This window comes from Triturus cristatus, chromosome 3_2 (assembly GCF_964204655.1).
Source record: "Triturus cristatus chromosome 3_2, aTriCri1.1, whole genome shotgun sequence".
Taxonomy (NCBI): domain Eukaryota; kingdom Metazoa; phylum Chordata; class Amphibia; order Caudata; family Salamandridae; genus Triturus; species Triturus cristatus.
Window position 1 is genome coordinate 381127536 of NC_140584.1, and position 19514 is coordinate 381147049.

The following is a 19514-nucleotide window of genomic DNA, read 5'->3' on the forward strand; positions in this document are numbered from 1 at the left end:
GAGCAGTGTTCAGCTGATGATGCCAGGCCTTGCCCTGTGATGTGATGTACTCACTGTGGTGTGTGCAGTAAATGCAGGCGACTGATGTTGTTCTCTTTCTTCCTATTTCTATCCAGATACATCCACGGCCACAGGAGGGGACAGCTCCACGGACCAGGAGGAGCAACAGAGCCTGACTGGGACAGAAGGAGAGGAGTCGGGGGGACCCAGTGGCATGTAGGGCGAGTGGAGCCACACCAAGGAGTCCTCAGCACCATCCACCCCAGCTGAGGGCCACAGCAGCTCGGAGGATGACTCCCTTGTGGAGGCGGGTGTCAGCAGCCACCAAACCCCAGCTAGTGAGGCTGTCCCTGCCACCGCCCCCACCACCACCATCACCACCCTCCCATCGGCTCCCATCCCAGAGGTCCGTGGAGGCTCCCGTGTTCGGGAGCATGTCTCCTTTGTGACAGGCACCGCACCCCCTTCCCCTGTGTCCCCTGCTGCCCTGAGTGAGGAGTCTGTGGACTTACTTAGACATATCCATGTAGGGTAGACATCAATGCTGAGGGTCCTCCATGCACACGCCAGTCTGTTGACGCAACTGGTGCCGTTCATGGAGGGCATTTCATCGGGCATGTCTGCCCTACAGAGGACCAATCAGTCCGTGGCCTCCGCCCTGATGGCAGCAGTGTCCCTCCTCCAACAGTCCCGCACCCCTCCTACCCCTGCACCACCTACGATTCCTAGCACCCTACCTGTCCCAAGCACACACACACCTGCACATTCTCACAAACCAAGAGACACGGGCAGCACACAAACACCCAAACCAAGGTCTAGACGTGCACACAAGCAAGTGCAGGGGACTGATACCACACTCACAGGGGATGGTTTGCAGACACACACACAGTCATCCACAACCACTCCGCAGTCCTCTGATACCTCTCCCTCCCAGCACCCTTCCCTTGCCTCACCTGCAACCCCATCCCCACAGAAGCTCTTCCTTTGTGACCTTGGCCTCTTCCCCACCGACCCAGCAGATTCAGATTACAAGGGGAAGAGGAAGTCCCCACACCCAGAGGGGAGTGCCCCTCACACCCGGACACCCTCCCCCAGGCGCAATCAGACTGAGGCCCCCACCCGCAAGTCACCCCAGAGCTGGATGAACAAGACCCCACCCCCGCCACGCAGCTCCATGACAAAGTCTTCGTCCTCCATCCCCCAGGAAACCACTCCAGAGGTTCCCCCGCCACACCCTGCCCCGGGTTCCCCCACCCACAGATACACCATCCCGAAAATGCTGAGGCCCTCCCCCCCTACCACTTGCTCTTCCACCCCCGGTCAGACAGTTAGTGCCACTGATGTGGGGACCGTGTCCCCCCCTCTGTCCTGCTGACCTCACCTGTACCCCATTCCGCTCCCATGGAGTTAGGCACTGCAGTGGAGTCCACGACCACCCCGTCTGACTTGGGCACTGCAGTGGGGACCCAAGCCACTCCATCAGACCTGCCCACTGAAGTTGTGCCGGCACCCACACCATCTGGCTTGTGCCCCACAGTTGTGACTGCACCCACTACTTCAGTCAGCTCCACTGCAGTTGCCAGTGACTCTGCTGCATCCGCCACCCCTTCACTGCCTCCTTCTGCTGCGCCCTGCGGTGCTTGGCCTGCCCCCATGTATGCCCCTCCGAGGGGATGTCCCTGTCCTTAGCAGTGCAGGCAAGCAACGTGTGACAGTTGTCACTCAAGTTCACTCCTTGTCATTTAATAATGGACTGGCCATTGGCCTTTGTTTTGAACTGACTTTTACATTTTCATCTGCTGAATAAAGCTTTTTTCTTACTCCTTGTGAATTTGATTTAGATGTACATTACGTTTAGCATGACCTTGCAGTTGTAATGCTGGATTTCACATGTAGAATAATGAGGTGTTGATGTGAGGTACTCCATGTGGTCCATGAGATATGTGTCCTATTCTGGTCATTACACATATCATCCTTTGCAGCTAAATGTCTGTGTCATGATTAACAATTTGTGGACATCTCTGTGAACATTTCATTTGCATGGTCACATCTGTGGCTTTCACAAACGCACATATGATGTGCTTCCCATTGTCCAACTTGTCTATTTCCCTGACTGTGGGAGCATCTCCACTGGCCATGTTAGTGTGGGCATCATTGGTGTAGGAGCAACTGGGTCCTCTGCACAACTTGCTGGACATATGTATTGATTATGTGCAGATGACTTAAGGGAGACTCCCGTACCCAGGCTGTTGTGACCAGAGCCTTCATTGGTTGGTAACTGATGGCTGACTGACCAAGTGTTCTGCTGACATGACTGAGACCTGCTGAGACTATGTTTGGCACAGCTGAGCTTCCACAGGAGTTGAGTCCCCTCAAGTAAGTTTGTTGTTCCGTGACATTGCCTGGGCCCATGTTGTGTGTTGTGTGGGCATGTGTGTGTGTGTGTCCACATCCCTCTTCATGCACAGGCAGTGTTTCCTTGATATGTTCCTGTTGTTGATGCTTGCTGAGTGGTACTGTGTTTATCCCACAAACTTTGCCATGGGTTACCAGATGTGTGGGTGCATGACACACTACTGTTAATTGGTGTTTCATCATTGGGATTTGTCAGTTCTGAGTGGTGATGATGTGGTCAGACGCAGATGGGACACAGGCAGGGGTCCCCAAGGCACTTGTTTGTTTGCAAAATCATGTATTTGTACCTAGGTGATACCTTTCAGTGATTGTGACATGTGTATGTGTGTGTGACTGCTCCCACTTGTCCGGTTCAGGGTTGCAATGCTTGCAGGTGTCAGCATGTGTGCCTTGTGGTTCTCCTTGGCTACTGCATTGTCCTGGGACTGTGGCAGGTATTTGGAAGGTTACGTGAGCTTTGACGTTATGGCCATGTACCGCATAGTGTGCGGTACGTCTGTCATTTACCAGGGTTGTAAACTGTCCTTGTGTGATGAGTCTGTGCACCTTAGTTCCTCCCAACATTACTGTGTTTGTCATGGGTGCATGTGCAATGTCACCTGTCCATGTGGGCTTCACAGATGCACATTGGTGCCGTTCAGGGTGTGTGTTGTGTTGAGGGTGGACTGATGTAAATGTTTGCATGGATGGGCCCCTAGCTCCCGTTTGTCCATGGATGACGGGCCATGCTGAGTGATTTGTGTTTGTGTAGGTGTGATGTACGTTTGTGGCACAGGACACATGTCTGGGTCACAGTTTGTACGACATCTACCTTTTTCAGCACAGTGGAGGTGTCATGCATGCTTGTGTCACCCCAATGTCTGGTCCCTGGGGGTAGTGCTGTTGTGTGTTAGTCTCTTGCTGTCTTAGTTGCTGTTCATTCCAGCTTGTGTCACATGTGTCTGTTGTGCCCCCTCTCATCTCACAACGCCTGATTCCCCACTAAGGGGGGACCATTGATGGTTTACTTTTGTATGGCACTGTGTCCACATCTGTCTCACTGTGGTTCAGCCCCCCTCATGTGTTGTGTAGTTGAATGGGGATACTGAGACACACACACACACATGTTGTGTCAGATGTGCAGTGTGAGGTTGCCTGTTTGTGTTTGTGCATCGGAACCAGTGCATTGGTATTGCTGTTGTGGGCCATTGTCTGGATGTTGTTTTTGTGATTTACCCTGCTGTCCCTGTGAGTCATATCACATCATTCTGCACATTCATCCTGGTTGTTAGGTCCCATTGCTGGCATGGAATGGGAGTTTGTGACCTGACACCTACAGTCTACACAGGTTGTTTTGATTTGTGTGTCTATGTTCGAGATGTGTGTATGCTTTGTGATGGTCACTTCTGCTTTTGTGTCATTGTACACTGTATGCATTGTCAGCCCCCATGGGTGGTGCTTGTCTGCACGTGGTTGAGAGTATGTTAAGTTTTCACAGTACTGTTAGCCTCACCACATCTCTGCGGGTATGGGACACAACCACTACTTTGCCCCAAAAGTGTTTCATGTGTTGGGACCAGGAATCATACATGCTGTTTGGCATTTGCAACTTTGACCATGATGACACTTACCTTTTGGTCACTGTGATGAGGGGGTTTTGGACCCCATCACCACAATGCTCAACATTTGCTGCAGTTTGGAAGCACACACTTAACTTTTGTTCTAGACAGTGAGGGGGTGGTATTTTTACATTACCACAGTGGTAGTGATGCTTGCCTTGAATAGGCCACACTTTGGTCACACATGTGATGGTAGTTACATTGTATGTTCTAAGTCATAATCACTGTTGTGGACATTTGTCACAGACTACACACTGTTGTCATGATGTTAGGGGGATGTATTTTGCTGACATACCTAATGTTGGTGTATGATGGATGTGTGGCGCATCACCCATCCTATGAGTGGGGGTGGCAGTAGTGATGGGCAACATAAGCCCTATGGGTGGGGGTGGCAGGAGTGATGGGCAACAAGTCCCCTATGAGTGGGGGTGGCAGGGGTGATGGGCAACAGGTCCCCTATGAGTGGGGGTGGCAGTGGTGATGGGCAACAGGTCCCCTATGGGTGGGGGTGGCAGTAGTGATGGGCAACATAAGCCCTATGAGTAGGGGTGGCAGTAGTGATGGGCAACAGGTCCCCTATGAGTGGGGGTGGAAGGGGTGATGGGCAACAGGCCCCTATGAGTGGGGGTGGCAGGGGTGATGGACAACAGGTCCCCTATGAGTGGGGCTGGCAGGGGTGAGGGGCAACATCAGCCCTATGAGTGGGGGTGTTAGTAGTGATGGGCAACAGGTCCCCTATGAGTGGGAGTGGCAGGGGTGATGGACAACAGGTCCCCTATGAGTGGGGGTGATGGGCAACATCAGCCCTATGAGTGGGGGTGGCAGTAGTGATGGGCAACAGGCCCTCTATGAGTAGGGGTGGCAGGGGTGAAGGGCAACATAAGCCCTATGGGTGGGGGTGGCAGTAGCGATGGGCAACATAAGCCCTATGAGTGGGGGTGACAGTAGTGATGGGCAACAGGTCCCCTATGGGTGGGTGTGGCAGTAGTGCTGGGCAACAGGTCCCCTATGAGTGGGAGTGGCAGGGGTGATGGGCAACATGAGCCCTTTGAGTGAGGGTGGCAGTAGTGATGGGCAACAGGTCCCCTATGAGTGGGGGTGGCAGGGGTGATGGGCAACAGGTCCCCTGTGAGTGGGGGTGGCAGGGGTGATGGGCAACATCAGCCCTAAGAGTGGGGGTGGCAGTACTGATGGGCAACAGGTCCCCTATGAGAGGGGGTGGCAGGGGTGATAGGCAACATAAGCCCTATGGGTGGGGGTGGCAGTAGTGATGGGCAACATAGGCCTATGAGTGGGGGTGGCAGTAGTGATGGTCAACGGGTCCCCTATGAGTGGGGGTGGCAGTAGTGATGGGCAACAGGTCCCCTATGTGTGGGGGTGGCAGCGGTGATAGGCAACAGGTCCCCTATGGGTGGGGGTGGCAGTAGTGATGAGCAACATAAGCCCTATGGGTGGGGGTGGCAGGAGTGATGGGCAACAGGTCCCCTATGAGTGGGGGTGGCAGTAGTGCTGGGCAACAGGTCCCCTATGAGTGGGGGTGGCAGGGGTGATGGGCAACATCAGCTCTATGAGTGGGGGTAGCAGTAGTGATGGGCAATAGGTCCCCTATGAGTGGGGGTGGCAGGGGTGATGGGCAACATAGTCCCTATGGGTGGGGGTGGCAGTAGTGATGGGCATCATAGTCCCTATGGGTGGGGGTGGCAGTGGTGATGGGCAACAGATCCCCTATGGGTGGGGGCAACAGGATTGATGGGCAACAGGTCCACTATGAGTGGGGGTGGCAGGGGTGATGGGCAACAGGTCTCCTATGGGTGGGGGTGGCAGTAGTGTTGGGCAACAGGTCCCCTATGGGTGGGGGTGGTAGTGGTGCTGGCCATACAACCACTATGGTGGCCTGTTGTTAGTTGCCAGGATGTGGATCCCCTGTGTGTGTGTGCCATTTTGCAGGTATGTGTAGTTTGTTTGTGTGGTAGGGGTCTGACTTACCGTCTGCGCTGTTCCCGTCTGTTCCTGATCTGGTCATAGATGTAAAGTACTGGTATGACCTGCGCGATGGGATTCATGATGTGTTCGTTTCGTACACGCGGCTTGTTGCTCCGTCTCGTACCCATTACAAGCTGGTCCGTCTCGTAGCCGTGAATTGAGTTGTGGCGCGAATCGGAGCTGATATGCTTCTTTTCCAGATACTGTGACGTGCTGTACGTGGCGACCCGTCCTGCGCGTAGGAAGTACGCATTGTACTTGTCAGGGCAGATACTGCTATGGATACTGCTTCCGGGCGACTCGGTTCGGCATTAGGAGTTACGGCTCGGACGGAGAATGGAGCTTGAATCACAGCCTACGTGTCGGTCGGGTTTTTGGCAGTTATGCTCATCGTACTTCATCAACAGGACGGACCGGCTCCGGGTACGGGTCGGTCGCACGGTAAGGCTACGGACAGCTCTCAGAGAGCTGTCCGACCTGGATCGGAATCGACCCCGCAACTGTTAAACAGTACTTCCAAATGGTTTCTCCTTTGGAAACTGTGTCTCATCTATTTAGATGCAAACCTGCTTACACTGCATGTGTGTCTTTTTCCAATTAACTCCATGTTCTCCTTTCTCAGGCCTCTACCTGTTAGGAATTTCTTAATTAATTGTTTATATCTATTTTAAAACATATAGTGTGATTAAGAGAGTAAAACTTATTTTAAATTTGCAGCTTTCCTGTACATTGTTTTTTGAAGTTTACATTTTTTTAAAGTAAAAGTTTTTTTTAAACTAAAGTAAAATACCAAAAATGGTCTTTCTAACCAAGGGGCTCATTATGATGGGGGTCCTTCCGCCATCATACAGAAAATTCCCACTGCCAAATTAGGATGCGGTGGGAATCCCAATGTTTCTCGGTGGACGGATAGTCCGTCCGCCATGGTTCCGCATGGTGGTTCTTTTCCACCCACCTTGCGGAACCCGGAACCAGGGCAACATTGTGGCACCGCCGTAGGGATTATGGTATCCCTTTCCGCCTGTCTTTTTGCGGTGGATATCCCACCACAAAAAGACAGGGGGCTGTTGCAGGCCCCCTCTGTGTGTGGGGGGGTACCCATGTTACCCCCCTTCAGTTCCATGCACCAAGGTGCCTGCCACGTGGTGCAGGGAAATGCGGAGCAAGCACCTTTAACATTGCAGATGGTGCTGCCGCCAGCAGCACCACCCACAATGTTAAAGGCCCAGGATCATACTGGTGGGCGCATCCTAATCGCAGTGGTGGGACCACCGCATGTCTGGCGGGAGGTCCCAATCACCGCTACGGTGGCAGGCGGACCAAGTCCGCCTGTCATCATAATCACCCCCCAAGTTTTCTACTTGTAGGTTTGAAATATACATTAAAAATCAGAAATTTAAACCACATTTTTCTCAGTTTCCAATTTAGCTGACATGTTCTGTGAAATACTCTGCCCCTACTCTAGCTAACATGGATGCCTCAAGCTTATACAGCTCTAAGAATAGAAAGCCAGCATCCTTGTTTTTTATTAGAACTCTGAGGCTTTACTACTGTGATTGGCTATGTGCATGAGTATTGAACTCATATTTTCAGTCTGTAATATGTGACAAACAGAAAAAGGTGGAGATCATGCTAATAAAAGAAACAAAAAAAATGCTAAAAAGGTAATGAATACAAAAAACCATTTACTTTTCATTTTTGAACTTTGTGCATCAGCCCACTTAAATAAAAGATATATATATGTATATATATTGTCTCCCTATACATTGCCACTACATTTACTCCATTAAATTCTGTTTTGTTTGAAGGTGATCTAGTGAAATATGTATTTTCCTATAAGCTATCTTTTGATGCTTAGTCGATTTCCCAATTAATTGTTTCTTTCTATTCTTGTTTAAATTAAGCAAGACTTGGTCAGTTTACTTTGCGTTTCCAGAGATATAGTGAGAATGTCCATTGAATCCGTTATTACAAGTTGGTGGTGATAGGGTAGGGTAAGATGCGCACTACAAGCTGGTTAGAATAGGATGGGGTGTTTACCACATGTGGTACATGCTATTAAACCAAGGTTAGGTATTTCCTACGCATGGTAAATACCCCCAATTCTGAGTTCTAATATGAAAATGAAGCATAACATGCAGAATCAGTTTACCAGACACACCAAATACCGCTGATTATGCCTTTTTTAGGGTATTTAATTAATACATCTTAACCGGTTTTATCAGGGGAAATCTACAGAGAGTTGAATAATTATTGCACAACTCATAATTCCGATCCCTGTGCAAACATTAACTAGTAATGATTACCATAGTCTTGATACCTATGTAATGGTACCAGCAAGCTTCGGGGCTTTGAAGTGTACAAGAATCCACTTTCACTTACTATTGCACTCGTTCCTGGCTGGATTGCGAACCCCAAAATATCCCACCGGACAAGAGGCTAAGCAGATCCCGGTCTGTTTGATATCATTCCTCTCCAGGAGAATGAAGAGTTTGGGGGAGCACTTCACGCACCCGTTGGATTCTGAACACGAGTCACAGCCTTTCGCACAAGACTGGCTCACTTCTGTGCTTCCTGCAACCAAAAAACACAGATGAATGAGAAAATATTGTCAAACTTTCTTAAAATTATAAAATAAAGATAGGTAAAGTATACGTGAACAGGACTCTTATGCCTTATTTATAAATTCACAAGAGTAATCTGCAGTTTAAGTAATGTTACATTTTACAATGAAAATTTTCCTAGCTATTGTAACAGAAAGTTTCAATTTTATTAAGGAGACAGAGGCGGGAAATATTCTTACTCTCTTTGCTTTATTTTTACAGCAGCCATTTCGGATTATAAACTCAAAACTACATTTCCCATGAACCTTAGGGAAGGAGAACCAACATAACAATGTCCAATTATCATTAGGTAAGTCCCATTATAGCCCTTGCATTGTGTTCACACCCGCTCTTTCTTCAAGAGAGCAAAGACAAATCTTCCTCCACAGTCATTCCTGCTTTCTAGAATCATTTCCTGGAGAAAAATCAAAAATATCCAGAAATAAAACAGATCTCTACAGCACATAATATACCATGACATCACTACTGTTCATGTTAGCATATCAGAAACAACTGATCACCCATTTCGTAAAAAATTGATATTTACTACCATACGGTGTTCAAGAAAGTGTTTTCTTACCCCCCATATCGGGTCAGTGTGGAGTAAGTCCTGGGTGGGATAATCCTCACCTCTATATCCTTAACAGAATTGAAACTTTCCGTTATAATAGCTGGGAAAATGTTCATTCTATATCGGGACCGAAGGCGAGGATTATGCTTGTTAAAAGCTTCCTGACCATGAGGGTGGCCACATCTACCAAATATTCAAAATAAAACCTTTTGAAGGTAGAGTCTGAGAACCTATCTGCTGCATTTAAAATGTCCTCCTATCTAGCCCCGAGGGAGAAGGCTTTCGACATCATGGCCCTTCGAGCGGAATGAGCACCAAATTCTGAAATATAAATTCCAGCCTCCTGCATCATTCATCAAACCCATATAGTGATGGTAAGGGAGGAGACTGCATGGAACAGTTTTCGCAAAGCAATGAGAAGGAGGTCTAAACCCCATAGTCATGACCTCATATGCCTAGATACACCTCACAACAAACAACTTTGGGTGGTGATAAAATGTCGGGTAAGAGATTAAGCACAAGTTATACTTTGTGTGTCTAGACACATGAAAGTAACCACTTCTGGGGTAAACACTAACTGTAATGCCTAGTGCTTTAACGTCGAAGACTCCTACACGAGATAAAACACAATAGCATAACCAGTTTTCCTGAAAGTTCCTTCCTGGAAAGGTATTTATTACTCCTCCAAGAAAGGAAAAGGTTGAAAATAGCATTCACATCCCAGAGAGATGAATACTACGGTTCTGGTAGAAGGGAAAGGCGGATGCTCCTCATAGGTTTACAGATAAGGGATGTTCCCCAACCAGAAAGCCGATAGGGGGATGTCCAGTCGATATACCCGAATGAAAAGTGTTCACAGATCGGCAACCCATACCTTTGTATGCTAAGAAATTCAAAACTGAAAAAAATCCTGATCCCTTGCGATCCAAGTCCCTCCGGAGACACCAACTCAACAATTTTGGCCATGTGGAGTGATATCTTTTGGTGGTGCAAGCTACCGCTGCCTTTGATAAGAGGCCTTGAACTCCTTGCAAAAGTCCTGGGACTTTCCATCAGTCCCAGTAATCTGCCATGCCATAAGAGACAAGTGGGATTGGGATACCAGGGGATGAGGGTCCCCCTTGGGATCCAAGAGAAGACCTCGTACTAGGGGGAGAAGGATGGAGAAGCATAAGAAAGTTCCAGAAGAACTGGATACCAGACTTGTGATCTACAGGTTGGGGTCATCACCACCAGATCCGCCACTTGGCGCCTTGCCTGTGCCAACAGGTGTGTTATCATCGAGTATGAGGGAAACCTGTAGCCCCTCTACAGGCTCTAATCTTGGAGAAACACGTCCGTCGCCCTCTCCATGGGGTCAGATCTCCCGCTGAAGAACCTCTCCAACTGGTGATCCAGCTGTGAGGCAAACAGGTCCACTGAAAAAGGACCTCATCTCCCATTGATGGTTTTGAAAATCTGAGGATGAAGTTTCCATAGGCTCGAGCCTTGGAGATACCTGGGATTCGAATCCGCCACAACGTTTGCCTTGCTGGGGAGATGTTCCGCAACTAATGAGATGTTCCAGTCTAGGTAAAAGTGCCAAACATCTTGGCCAATTCTGCCAGGGCTCTCGAGCGGGTGCCGCCTAGATAATTGATATAATGGACAGTAGACACTTTGTTCATCTTCAACAACATGCAACATTGTGTCTTCTCTATGGCCCAACAGCGTACTGAGAATGAACCCACCATAATTTCTGGACAGTTGATATATAAGTATCGTTCTTGAGAGAACCACTTTCCTCCCGTCGATAACTCTCAGCAGCAAGCACCTAAGCCCTATTTGCTGGTGTCTGACTTGATAATGATATCTGGGCATGAACCAAGATTGCTCTCCCGTTCCATGCTTCCATGAGTGTGAGCCACCATCTCATTTCTTCCTTGACCTCTTCCGTCAATGGAACAGTCTCTGAATACGTCACACCCTGTCTGAGATGTTGAGCCTTCATACGTTGAAGGGCCCTGTAGTGTAGGGGGCCTAGAAGGATGGCCTGAATCATCGAGGAGAGAAGACACAACAGAAGCGCTACTTGCCTCAAGGAGGTCCGGTCTTTCGCGAGTGTCTTGCGGGGGTCTTGCCAGACTTTTGCCACCTTCTTTGTTGGAAGGCAGAGAGTAGCCTGAAGGAAATCTATGACAAACCCTAGAAAAGTAGTCGTTTGAGAAGATGTCAAAAGTGACTTCTTCGCATTGATGACAAACCCCAGGCTATCCAACAGTTGTACTGTTGTCTGAAGATATGACTGGAGTTTCTCCCTGCCCTGATTCATAATGAAGATGTCATCCAGGTAGATGGTCAGCCGAATCCCCTGGGATCAGAGATGTTTAATGGCTGGTTTCAAAACCTTGGTGAAGCACAAAGGTTCGGATGAGACAGAAGGGCAGTGAAGCAAACTCATAAGTGTGTCCCGCCCAGATGAACTGAAGGAAATGCCTGTGCAGGGGAAAGACCGACATTGTCAGATATGCGTCTTTTAGATCTAATCTGCCTATCCAATCTGTAGGGTGAAGAATGTCCCGCAGTAGGTGAATCCCTTCCATTTTGAAGTGGCGATAGATCAACCACTTGTTGAATTTTCAAAGATTGATAACCGGGTGCCGTTCCCCATTCCTCTTGTCCACTAGAAACAGATTTGCTCATGAACCCTCTGAGATGAAGAGGTGTAGGTAAGTGCCCCTTTGGATAACAGTTCCTCTACCTCCTGGGATATCAGGGTAGAAACTCACTCCAATAACCTGAGAGGACAAGGAAGCTGTCGTTGCATGGAGTGCCATAGAATTCAATATGGAAGCCCATAATAGTTTGAAGGACCACGTGTCTGATGTGAGGTGTTTTCAATTGTCTGCAAATTGAGACAAAGCGCCCTCCCACTCTTGGTTGGGAAGAAGGGAGAACACTTACTGGAGCCATAGGAGTGGAAGTTTCCATGGGATCCTCCTCTGCCGCGCCTTGGCGGGATTCTCTGGATGGGTAGAAATCAACGTATTTTGACTGGTCTTGCCATTGACCATATCAAGAGCCTTGAAACCTGGATGGTGGGTGGATGCCATGCGGCCGGTCGAGCGCCCTCTACCTCTACTGGCCCTTGAAAGAACCCGTGGGTGGAAGATTCTTTCCATTGAAACATGGGCCTTCTCCAAGGATGTAAAAGTTGCTACAAGTTTGCCCAGTTCCTTCGTGAAGGGGTCTCCAAAGAGTCCCCCTTGTGCTACTGGGCCCGCTTTAGAGGAGGAAAGATCACTCAGCTTGGTGTCTACCTTCATGAGGAGGGATCTCTGGCATTCAGTGGACAGGGCACAATTGGCATTGCCCAAGAAAATGATTGCCCTTTGTTCCCATCCAGAGAGACTGTCGGGAGAGATAAGGGACCCTGACTGCTCAGCGTCCTCGGCCATGTCATGGATCTTAGTAATAGGGCCTGCCATGTCCAGGAACTTGTCCTGACATGAGCATTAGGAGTGGTCTATAACCTTTTTAGGGTCTCTGATGTATTTTCCTAAGAATGTAGCCATTCTGCATCTATTTCTGGTGTCAGTGCTACTTTGCCTTCCAGCAAGAGACGGGGACATTCCACCCGAAGACGGGTGCAAGTTTCTTTCTTGTGGGGCTTCCTCAGCCTTTCACTTTGTGAGCTGGAGCCCACTCCGAGGAATGAGGATGCACCAATTCATTGGGGTCCAGCATATCTACAGTGCCTATGGATTGAGATTTAAAGAAGGATGCATGCCGGTCCAAGGATGGACACCACTGCCTAGAGGGTTCTGGTTCAGCATCTAAAGCCCAATGAGAATCCTCTGCTTGGGATTCATACCCATCAAGTGAGATGAGAAAGTCTTCACAGGCTGGGTAGAGGCAACCCATAGAAGCCTCCATGAGAGTTTGTGTCTTGGGACTCTGAGAAGTCAGAGAGTGAGGTTTGTGAGAGAAATGCCTTTTTTGGGCAATCAAATGCATCCAAGTCCTCACCCTAGACATGCAGCCGTTTCGTCCTGACCTTTTGGGAGGGTTTAGCGGGCATAGCCGCCCATGGTGCATGATCTTGCGTAAGGGGGGAGGGTTCCATCAGAGCGGAGGCGGCAGTATGGCGAAATGCCATTATAATGAGCTTATGCTCAATAGGCGCTATGGCTGAGGCCACCCCATGATGAATAGACACGTCCACTGTTTCACAAAAATCATCATCAAAGGGAAGTTAGGGAGGGTTTCCCCCTTCGTCCTCGTAAACCCCATTGTGATGCATTATTTGTGCAGGGGTTAGGATATTTATAAGGCAGCTACTGGCGGAGCAGTATTCTGGGCACTGTAAACAGTAACTGGAGGCACTTGCTCTCCAAAGGGTAATCCTCGGAAAAAAAACACACCCATTGTTTTAATAGAGCAGAGCGCCTGGGGTGTCCCTATGGTGTGTAGGCAGGGATGGCACCTCAAAGATGGAATACAGACCCCTCACGGTGCCACTTACCAGTAGCTTTGGAGCTTAGGAGCCCTGTGTAACATACACACCCACTCGGGGCATCCACACTGTCAGAAAAAGCAGATTTGCCAAAACAGTCCCCAGCTGGGGCATAACCCTTCCAGGCCATGCGGGCTGGGATAGATAGCAGAAGGGCTTCAAGGTTCCCGAGGCGACCAGTAGACGAAGAAACGGAATTTTGTGCTGCGAATGTGGCATTTTTCCATGAACTCCATGGTCCAAAATGGAGCTCTAGTGGGTGGAGGCTCTCCTCGCACTCACAAAAGTCCGCAATCTGAATAAATCCCGGCGCCGCGTGAGGAACGCCGAAACACGATCCCGCCGTGACCTCTGTGCCCAGTAAAGGAGAAAAAGCCAAATTACACAGAACCAATGGACAAACGATGACTTTTCACTATAAGCATTCAGAACACTGAGGAGGCACTTAACTCTGGCTGCAGAGCAGCGAAGAAATAGGGACTGTGAACAGAATGGAAGAACTATTAATGGGACTTACCTTTGGATGATTGGACACTGTTATTTTGGTTCTCTGTCCCTAAGGTTCATGGGAAAGGTTGTTTTGAGGTCACACTGAGAAATGGCTGCTGCAAAAAACGCAAAGTGTAACCATAGTCCTCGCTTCCGGTCCTGACATAGAATTCAAAACCTCAAAACGCCGACACCAGTAAGGTCGCAAGGCAGATGTAACTCCGTTGTTGTGCATTACACATGACCACAGACACTACTTCGCACACAACATCATCAATGGGATTCCTAATTACCTCACTGAAAACAACATGCAACATTAGCTACACACCCGTTCCCAGTTTGGTAGTTAAAAAACATTATTTATAAAATAACCAAGGCATATTGAAGTAATGGAATGCAGTTAATCGATCTGTTTAAAATATATTTTTCTAACTATAGAAATGTTATTCTATGTGTAATCTAATTGATGATGTCTGCAAAGATGTTATTGCTGATGTCAAGTGTGATATGATGTTATGTGAATGGTCGTTAATGATGCAATGTGTGATGTCATACATATTGTGAGCACTAACGCTATAGATAAAATCATTATTAATATATGTTACTTCATCAATGATGTGAACGATATCTATTTGAATCTAGTGTGTGATTTGTGGTGGGCAAGAGCTGTAGAAGGGTTGGGGTAAAAGTTGCATAGCTACTTAGGGCCTGATTACGAGTTTCAGCGGTGTGGGGGTGGGTGTTACGCCACCGTCGCACCCCCAAACTGCTGAGACCCGCCGCCGCCTGCACAATTACGACTTTAAAGTGGTCTGGCGGGCAGGCGGCGTGACAGTCCTAGGGCGGTGCATCATTCAAATGCAGCGTGCATTTAAAAAAGGTATAGGAAAGGGAACGCCTCACTCGAATGTCTATGCCGTGCAGGAACTGTTCTGAGTGCACACAGGACCCCCTTTGTTTCCTCTCCTCCAGGGTTTACATGGAGTAAGGACCTCCATGTAAACCCTGGAGGAGAGGAAACTCGTAATATGCTTGGCGGGACTGCAGCGGTCCCACCAAGCATATGGTGGCCTCCTGACCACCACACCACCTCAAGGGAATGGCGGTTCCCTGGTGGCAGTCTGACTGCCCAACTCGTAATGGGGTGGTTGGACCGCTGGTGCGGCGGTGGCTGGACAGCCACCACTGCACCCCTCTAGTCCGACGGTCCTCAGACGGCAGACTCATAATTAGGGCATTAGTGGGTAAATAATAATCATGAAGGCAGACCCCCCCCCTCCTGATTTGTTTTGCACATAAGCAGTGCATAACTTTAAAGGTTTAGCTGCCTGAAAACAGAGCTATGTCCCATATTTTGGAGGATTTAAAAGACTATTTGATCACACGATCTTTGCTGAATATTTATAAGAAATTTAAAGATATTCACTAGTTTATTTATTTGTAGCACTTCTTCAACAAGAAAATAATAGTTTGAAAAACAAATCTATTAATCAGCGTAAGTAAACATGATGTTTGGTTCCGATCCAAAACAGGAGAGATAGATACTAACTGGAAAGTACAAACTCTCTCGACTAGGGCCCTTTGCCAACTGCAGTTATGTTAAAAAGACAGTGCGGTTTTGGCAAGGATTGAGCTGACCACAATGAGTTGGACATATTCCCTAAGCTATAAACACATTTGCATCAGGAACACTACATGAGCTTTCTTGATGACTAATGTCATCCATACGTGCCTCTTCTCAAAGATAGACATGCTTATAGAGATGCAGGGCAAATACAATAAACGTAAGATGGAAAGGGAACACTCCCTGCCCTGTTTATCTAGGAGCAGATATTTTAAATAATTCTGTCTCTCACTTTCTTGAATGGTTTTCCCGTAAAATCTAAGATTGAACTGAATATCGTTCGTAGAGGCAGATGTTGCTTCAATTCATGGAATCCAAACAGCTTGACTGCACTTTACATTATGTCACTTTTATAGTGTAACTTGTAAATCAAGCTTGTGACTCATAGAGTTTGCTTTTCATAGAGTTTAGGAAAGATAGCCAAAAGAGAGAAAGTATGGGATTGGAGTTGCACAGTTGTCATAGACACACACAATGCTAGTAGTGCTTGTAGTACTTCTAATAGTTATAGTGGGACAATTGAAGTGCCACCCAAAGTAGTAATACTACTAGTAGTATCAGAAGTTGGTGGACTTTTATAAGTAGCTCAATAACCGCACATAACATGATACCATTAGTTCCACCAGTAGTTTTAATACTAACTTTGGCAATAGAAGTACTTGTAATAGTAGTAATTGTAGAAATAAGACACATTGTAATGGTACTAGTGGGAGGGCCTATTACGAATTGTTGTGGACCAAAGGATGGTAAGGTTTGCATACTTTCTACTAACTTGGGTGACTGTGTTCAAAAGTGCATTTTGTTTCAGATAAACTGTACTGATTCTGTCATCGGTATGCACACTATTCTGTGCTGATTGTTGCCTTCACAAATGGCATGGGCACTAATGGGGGAGTCGTTTTGGTCATGTGATCTTCCATAACCCTGTGTTAGAGTATATGATGTGTCTTCTGTTTGGCTTTGTATGGATACCAGTGTTCTAAATTTAGTATGGAGACTGTTGTATGCTGGCTTTGTGTTTTTCTGTGGATAATTCTGCCTAGGGTTTTGCCATGCTTTAGTTCAATAACTCCCACAAACCTGTGGTAGTGTTTTTGGTTGGTCTTATTTTGGCTATTCTTTGCATACTGATCTTCTATCTTTAGTATGACGACTTGCATGGTGACTTTTTTTTTCTGTGAAGAGTTCTGCCAAGGGTTTTACCATGCATTAATTCAATATTCCATTTGTGTACGACCAATAGGGCTTGTCTTTTAGTTGCTCTCTTTGGGTCAGTGTCCCTGTCTCAGTGTGTCTCTTTGTGCTTGTTGTATAGAAAGTTATTTGATGATTATTAGTTTACCCAATGACTCCACTGGGACTAGGGGTGTTGAGTCGGAGGTTAAGCCAGGTCTTCCAGTCTTCCACACACCCCTGTGAATCTGTAAAGTCTCACGTCTCCCTTCTCTGTGTGTATCAGTATCATCCTGTCCTCAGTATTCAGATTGTTGTCAGTTTCTCAACAGTGAGCAGGATTTACCTGGTTGTGTCCGTATTCCAAGACGTGTGTTCATGTCTTACTGGTCACTGTCACAGTGTCTGGGTATGCATATCACAGTGTTAGTCACAGTATGGTGGTATCCTAGATCCAAACTGGAGTGCCTCCTTGTTCAGGTTTATATGTCTACTTGTTCCAGTGTCAGTGTGTTCACGTCCACTTTATTTTTAGGTGTCCATGTGTTATTGTCCCTTTTCACATGTCCTCTCCCCTCTCTGTTCATGCCATTTATTGTAATGACTAGTTCTTTTTGTGTGTGTTGTTTGGTATTAAAGGAGATTTAAGTTTTGGTGGTTCTGTACTGTGCATGTGTTACTTACCTACATGTAAGTGTAACCTTCTTCTAGTGTAAGAGCCTTGTGTGGTCAATGCATTTTCTGTTTCTGGATTGTCTCACAGACAGTTTCCATGATGTCAATGTTCCAGTGTAAGTGTCTGTCCAGTCCTCGGTGTACATGCCTCTGTAACTGAAATGCTCTAGGTAACTACGTTAGAACTCTTTTACACCTTTTAACATTAGGTAATTTGCAAATGATATTCTAGCATCTGTTTGATATAAAATACATCTCCTTAATCCCATTCAGAAAATTCAGACATTGTCAGCACTCATGTAGTTAATGTTTCCTGATCTTTTATATTTTGCAGGCTAGCCTGGAATGTAACTGCACTTATCGCTTAACCATTTTCAATGTTCAATTTAATCTGTAATCATATCTTCCTATTGATTACATTCATTGAGTCACTATATATTATTGAAGATTCAGGAGTTGAAATTCCAAACTCCAATATTTACAATATCTCTATATTGTACAGAGGTATAGTGAATTGTAGGCATGTATAAAAATTATGTCTGGCCACCAATCACAATCAGTAACATTCACATGCTGAGAATGCTTAAACGTATTTTGTTTGAAAATCGTTGGAACCTCTGGGCTTTATATTTGTCAACAAGCTCAATGTGAGATCCTACAACTGAAACAATTTTCAGTGTGCGTCTCAAATATATATAAATATCAGAAATCAAGAGACAAATACCACTGTATCATGCACTATGGTCTTAAAGAACCCTCCATGCCTCAGTTGCGTATGGTGAATGTTAGACCTGTTAGCCTTAGGGTGGTCTTCCCCAAAACATTTTGCCTGTCCTCCTCAATGTTGCTGAACCTATTTTTGTTTATCATAGGACTCGGGGCACTTTACCACTACTCAACAGCGTTAAAGTGCGTGTGCTCTCTCCCTAAAACATGTTAGTTTGGCTTCTACTGAATTGGCATATTTAATTTACTTGTAAGTTCCTAGTAAAATTGTACTACATGTGCCCAGGGCCTGTAAATTAAATGCTACTAGTAGGCCTGCAGCACTGATTGTGCCACCCACTTAAGAAGCCATTTGAACATGTCTCAGGCCTGCCATTGCAGCTTGTGTGTGTGCAGTTTTGAAATGCCTTGTCAACCTGGAAAAAGTAAACCTTTTGCCAGGCCCAAACCTTCCTTTTAAATAAATGTAAGTCACCCCTAAGGTAGGCCCTGGACAGTCTAAGGGGCAGGGTGCAGTTCATTAAAAAAGTTGTACGTTCAAGTTTTACATGTCTTGGTAGTGAAAAAAACTTACATTCATTTTTCACTTATGAAAGGCCTATGTCTTCCACAACATTGGAATTGCCTTACTACATCTTACAAGTGTAATTTTCAATTGGGAAGAGATAACCATTTCATGTTTGGGACCTTTGGAATTGGTGTGAAAAGCCCTACTTAGTGGTGAAGTCAGGTTTTTTATCACAATTTAAAAAATTTCACTTTTGAGAAAAATTGCATTTTTCTGACCTTAGGGCCTGATTACGAGTCTGGCGGTGTTCGACCACCAGACTCGCAGTGGTGCATCGATGGCGGTCCAGCATCTGCCGTATTACGAGGTGGCTATTCGGACTGCCACCGCTGCACTGGCTGCACGAGGTAACCGACATTCCCTGGCAGTGGCTCAGCCGGCAGGGGTATACAAGGCGGGACTGGCACAGTCCGACAATCATATTACGGGTTTCCCCACCACCAGTCTTTTCATGGCAGTGAGCCCCCCATGAAAAGGCTGGTGGTGGGGTAACATAGGGGCCCTACAGGGTTTCCAAGCTCCTGCCACCATGGGGATGCATTCAAATGTGCCCCCTGGTTTGCATGCACCCCAAATTCCAGTATGGCAAAGACA

The 19514-nt window shown here is 47.0% G+C and overlaps 1 protein-coding gene across 2 annotated transcripts in view; it reads right to left on the minus strand.

The window, feature by feature from the left end:
- RSPO1 (R-spondin 1) overlaps window positions 1-19514 on the minus strand; it is a 572802-nt gene that overhangs the window by 110948 nt on the left and 442340 nt on the right. For both annotated transcript variants that reach the window (XM_085647902.1, XM_085647903.1), the window contains one exon: window positions 8379-8570. In XM_085647902.1, the coding sequence (XP_085504028.1) occupies window positions 8379-8570 (192 nt within the window). The remainder of the gene's footprint in view (window positions 1-8378; window positions 8571-19514) is intronic.